Here is a 6,000-nt window from a genome sequence, read left to right as displayed (position 1 = left end):
TAGGCTCAGCATCGAGGCTAACATCTAGACGCCCAACAGAACTAACCTCACTTCTCCCTTGCCATCTATATCCCAAACTTGCATCCAAGCTTGGTTTATCTCCTGAGCCTGTTGACACCAATGTTGTCAAAATCGTTATCGTATCGCAGATTGTAATAGGGGTTGAATCGAATAGAATCGCAAATCGTAAGGATTTTTTATGATTTTCTTGAAAATATGAAAAGTATAAATAAATGACAAAAAAATAAAAATAGCAATCATCCTTTTGCCATTAATATGCACCAAGTAATACCATATCATAATAGTGTTAAAGGATTCTTAACTTTCCTTCTTTTCTTTTTTTTTTTTTTGTTTTTTTGTTTTTTTTTTGTTTTTGCCTTTTAAGAAATTTTCCTCAAAAAACATACGAGGATCCTTTAATAGTTTATGTTCTTATTACCTTTCGTGAATGTAGAGTCACATTGGAAAAATGACATTTGATTCTGTAGACTGACGAAAAAAGATTTTTTTAATTTCAAACCATCATTCCATAATACATGCAAGGGGTTGATAGCTGCACTGATTTTGTCTCCCTTCTTTGTCGAGGGGTCGATAGCTGTTACCTCCCTTAGACAAGAGCCTTGCACCCTAAACACGTTGGTGACCCAAACCTCCAGAGGAATCCCCCATAGTAAACACCATACCTCCACTTCTTCGAAAAGCGATATCTCCTCCCATATGTGTACTTTCAGTACTGACCCGTGACTGAAGAGTGTGCCAGCGGCGACGATCTGGTTTAGGTTGGCGTCAGTCCTGACGAAAACCCATAGCTCCTCACCCAGTGGTTTGATTAAACAATCTTCCTTCCTGAGCTCATAGCAAGCTTCAAACCAAACCTGAATATCCTTCATAGAGGCTCTAACTTTGACGAGGACAAGAAGAGAGTGCTGCAACTACTAAGTCCTCTTCAGGAATGTCTGAGTAGCTTGTTATTATTCCCATATCAATGTTGAGGTGGTGTGGGCTCCCCCATTTCGAAGGGTTCCCTAGGATGAGGAAGTAGTTGATTTCATCAGCATTTTGGATAGCCTCAAGTTCTTCGCTACTAGGGTGTGGTGAAAGATGTGGTGTGGCGTGCTCATAACTTGGGGAGATTTTTGGTTCAGTTTGTCTACAATACGCTTCTTCAATGAATCGGTTAATCGCTACAACTATTGGTCTTGGCTCAAAGGTTGCAGCTTTTGTTTGGTTAGAGGGAAGAAAGAAGGTGCTCACCAGTAATAATCTCATTAAGAGATCTATGGTGTTCTCAAACATATGCGTTATGTGTTTGAGAGATGCTAAATTGGTGGATAATTTGTTCCTTGATTGTAAGTTTGTGAGGAAGATTTGGGAAAGCCTCTTATTAACCCTTAGCATCCAATAGGTGATTCTGGGATTGGTGCTGGACTTCCTAGCAGCATGGCATGGGGGTGGTGTGCGCAAAGAGGGGAAGGTGGTCTGGTGGTTGGCGGTGATGGCTGCCTTATGGCCTATATGGAGTGAGAGGAACAACCGCTATTTTGAGAATAGGACGAAATGTCATCTGATTGTTTTGTGAACTTCGGAGGGAAGTGGGTATAGAAAATTGTCACATTGTTTTGGATTGCCTTTGTATGAAGTTGTACTAGCTGTGGGGAATGTTGTGCTGGAAATGTTAACACCCTGGTGTCAGAAACTGCCCCTAAAGACCAGTAACCACTATTCTGTCTCTGGAGTATACTAGGGCTTTGCGTCATACCTGTCCTTGGTCCCTCTCTATAAAAGAACTACTGTTCCCTGCAGCAGAGGATGCATCATCATACAGCGTTACAAAGTTACATCAATCCTTGAACACTGAAAAACCTCGAGTGTTTGTTTAAGCTTTACAATCTTTTAGAGTAGTTTGTGCCTTCATAGCTTAGAGAAGCCTGGGAAACCGTAGCCTACACGGAATAGAATTCACCCACTCGACCAAGCCCATGGTCTCCCTTTGTCACTAAGAGAGATGGAAGAAAGAAATCATGAGCAACCTAAGACTCCATATGAAAAATCTTTAAAAACCCCTATTTTAGATTCAACTACAGAAACCATCAGCCCTAATCAACTCAAGAAAAAGCCATTTCTTTGTTCGGAATCCCATCCTAATTTGATCTTCTCCAAAACCTTGGGTTTTCTAACCAGGAAACCATACCACCATTTTAGTTTCATTAAAAAAAATAATAATAAAAAATTATAAGTTTCAACTTTAACTATTTGCTTGACTAAGCTTAGGAATTGAAAACTTGGCATTGTTGTGTACTACATTCAGCACCAAACTCCATCTGAACTCATTGATTGAAATTCCAGCTCCTAGCTAATATACTGGACTTAATTGATATCCGTAGTGCATGTGCTTTGCAATCAATCAGAAAATTCTAAAAGTGGACAAGTTGCAGCAATGAGGTATGGTTCTACCAAACAGATGTGTGATCTGTAAAGCCATCCAATAGAGCAGTCCTCATCTGCTCCTCCATTGTCCGATAGCTTCAGCGATTTGGGCTTTCTTCCATACTGAGTTCAAAACTTCGTGGTCCAATAGCTTCATGTTGCAAGATCAATTCATCAGTTGGTGCAACAGCCCGCCCAGCAGGAGCAAGATCTTGTGGAACATTGTGCTTTTTGCCATTGGTTGGGAGATTTGGAAAGAGATCTAACAGAATTTTAAACGAGTGAATTGGCGTCATTATCTTCCAAATCAAGGGGTCTATCATTGAATTGGCGTCATTATCTTCAAAATTCTGTGGGAGGTCGATGTCAGAGATATGGAATGGGTGGTCCAGTCTTGTGGCGTAGTGTTTGGGTCTATTGTTCAGATTAAACATTTCGTTTAATCTGGCAAATTTTCTGTATGCCATGATGTATTGGGGCTTTGTTATTCCTGCACCACTGTTTGTAAGTTATTCCTTTAGTAATATATTTCATTTATCTGCTGAAACAAAATTCTAGGAGGCCTTTGATTGTAGCCATATGGTTTTTATGGTTTGTTGCTTGAAATTGGATGCAGTTTATTATTATTATTATTATTATGAGAGAAACTTGTACTGGACAGGAAAAAGAACTTATTGAAAAGCATAATCTCTGGCTTAATGAAGAGTTAACGACCAAAGTTAACAGCCTCATTGAACTTCGCCGAACACATACTGAATTTGAGGCAGATATGTCTGCTAAGGTTGCTAATGTAAGTTTATTCTACTAATTCTTTCAAAATACCAGGGTTAGTGGCAGTTCAATAACTTTTTTCATGTTTGGTCTTTCAGGTTGAGAAAAAATTTAAAGATTGTTCAATCTGTCTAAAGTTGCATAAAGAGAGAGTTAGGGAACTTGAAAGGAAATTGACATCTCTGCAGGAGGTTTGACTTGTTTCTATTTGGAGTCATTAAATTTGCATGCTATTCCATTTCTTGTCCTGTTAACATGCTCCATGGATCCATAATTGCCCCAATGAAGGAGTCATGCTCCACCAAAGATGCTGCTGCTGCTAATGAAGAGCGCTACTCTGCTGAAAAATCAACTGTAAGTTCCATGTGAAGTATTTTTTTTTAGATCAGTAGAATTTTTTTTGGTTCCAGTTATTTGAAGTTATGGATACAAATCTGTTATGTGATTATTTGATGATTGTTTCAGTTTAGAGTGTTCTTTGGTGGAAGCATATACATTATTTTGATGATTTTTGGTTGCCAATTATTAGAATTTATCTTGATTAGTGTAATTTACTTTATCCTTAATAAAACTGAATAGAACATTGGGTCCATATCACAATCAGATTGTTATCTGCCTATATGTGTTGTACTATTACTGATTTAGAGATAATTGAGAGCGAAAAAAGATTCTGTTCATTGTTTTCGACAAATTTGAGGACCAAGGTGGTGATGAAAAATGGTATATAATTGATCACTGGAAAGGATATTTCAACCCAACTGAGATGATGTCATTAAATTCCATTTTTGTTTGCCTTTTTGAAAAGGCAGGACACAGTAACAGTTTATAAAGCTCATCGAATTCCGAGATTGTTATGATAGGAACACAAGAAATGCACAAACAACATAACTTGGTTAGGGTTCAAATTCAAAGGCTTCTACACAATAGCAGTCTATGAAACCAATTTGTCATATCTTTTTTCACTCCTACATTATTCTATCTCGCATTTGTGGTCGGTTCTTGAATTCTTAACAAAGCATCAAAACTTTTTATTGCGTAGAGATTATCAATGTTTATCCATACAAGTTCTCGTTTGTATATTCCTACTTGGAGTCCTTGCGATTTTCTCACCTTATGTGTTCTATTTTTCAATGTTTCCTGTTTAAATATGGGATCAATTTCCTACATAGTGAAGTTTAACCATCTTGTTTGTATATTTCTATCTATCATTTTCTTTCATTAATAGTCCATTTGAATTTATGTTTTGAATTTTCTCTACCTCTTGAAGATTTCTAAGCTTGTTGACCTTTACAAAGAGAGTGCTGAAGAAATGGTCTAGAAAGGCAGGAGAACTTGAGGGTGTAATTAAGGCATTGGAAGTAAGGATGTTTCTGCAAGTCTTGAGCATTCTAATTCACTACATACTATCCAGAAGCTTATTTTAAGTCTTTTGATTTTGTATTGCACATCCAGACACATTTGAGTCAAGTCGACAATGATTACAAAGAGAAACTTGAGAAGGAAGCATCTGCCAGAAAAGATTTTGAAAAGGTCTGGTATTTTGTTATTTTGTTCATGTAAATAAATATTTAATGGTGCATTTGGAAGCATGCTTAAACTATGTTCCTGAACATTTTGGGGCCACCACCTTTGGATAAGTATGGCATTTGGAAAGGTTAGAAAGAGTAATCCACATTATGGTTGCTATCTTTTTCTGGTTGATATTGGTATTCGGTATTCCATTCATTCCTATAGGACATGAAATGAGTGGGCTATTAATTTTGGTCAGAAATTAATATTGCCTTATCGCATCTTCAAGATACCTGGACACCCAACATTTCTTTTCTTTTTGATTTGTCAAAAGGCTTTCCAAGGTGCATTTGACACTCTTGCATTCTTGATTTGGCCATAATCACCATCATCATCATGATCATTTATTATTTTGGTCTGGGTCTTGGTTAGACCATCTTCTTTTTTGTTTTACCTTGTTGATTTGGTTCTTTTTTATTGGTTTATATCGTCCTTCATCGTTTGAGCTCTGGAGAGGATCATTTTATTGATCCAGTGAGTTGTGGGCTGCATGGATTCATTGTTTTTGTTCTCTCTCTCTCTCTCTCTCTCTCTCTCTCTCTCTCTCTCTCTCTCTCTTTCTTCTTTTTTTTTATTTTATTTTTTTTTTTTTTATTTTTTTTTTTTTTTGTGGTTGCAGGAGGCTTCTGACTTAAAAGAAAAACTGGGAAAAGTGTGAACTTGAAATTGTGAATGCTCGAAAGCCTGATAAATTGAGCCTTCTTCCACCATCCAGTTTGCAGAGCGACTCAAGTGCAGAAGAATTGTATGTTGTAACAGAATTAGTAGTAAATGTATTTTAGTTTACTTCTGCTGATTGGATTCATGCTGTTGTAACATATGCTGCATGTCAGGTGTAGGTTCAATTCGCTTAAATCTGCTGTACTCACTATGAAAAATAGTGGCTTAAGTGTGCTTCCTTTTTCATTTCTACACTCTTATTTATCACAAAGTTAACTCTAATTGATCCTTAAGTGAATTGAAATTTAGCCTAGAATTTTTGCTGTCAATATTTTATTGTCCCATATATGTGCACATATATTGTTTGTGCGCCAAATTTGTTAATTTTCACATACTTGGAGATGTAAAATCTTATATTGAAGTTTCAGAAGCTGCTGTTAGATTTAGGAGCTAAGGTGAAACTTGTCATTGGTATCTACAGCCTACGATCAAAATCCTTACTGTGTTGTAAGTGCAATGCCATGCGTAAACTTCTTCTTTTGGTAATTTGTATCAGCTTTCTTACAATCTGAT

The 6,000-nt window shown here is 37.0% G+C and overlaps 1 protein-coding gene across 1 annotated transcript; it reads left to right on the top strand.

Moving 5' to 3' along the window:
- Positions 1-363: 363 nt before the first annotated feature.
- On the top strand, positions 364-4,899 carry LOC131221187 (nuclear-pore anchor-like). The gene is made up of 5 exons (XM_058216356.1): positions 364-3,217; positions 3,297-3,389; positions 3,487-3,552; positions 4,466-4,556; positions 4,651-4,899. Exons 1-4 carry the CDS (start codon positions 3,038-3,040, stop codon positions 4,514-4,516), a joined length of 390 nt encoding a protein of 129 aa, XP_058072339.1. The 5' UTR covers positions 364-3,037; the 3' UTR covers positions 4,517-4,556; positions 4,651-4,899.
- The last annotated feature ends 1,101 nt before the right edge of the window (positions 4,900-6,000 follow it).

This window comes from Magnolia sinica, chromosome 12 (genome assembly GCF_029962835.1).
Source record: "Magnolia sinica isolate HGM2019 chromosome 12, MsV1, whole genome shotgun sequence".
NCBI lineage: Eukaryota > Viridiplantae > Streptophyta > Magnoliopsida > Magnoliales > Magnoliaceae > Magnolia > Magnolia sinica.
The sequence above is the reverse complement of the archived record's forward strand: the minus strand, read 5'-3'. Positions and strand labels throughout refer to the sequence as shown.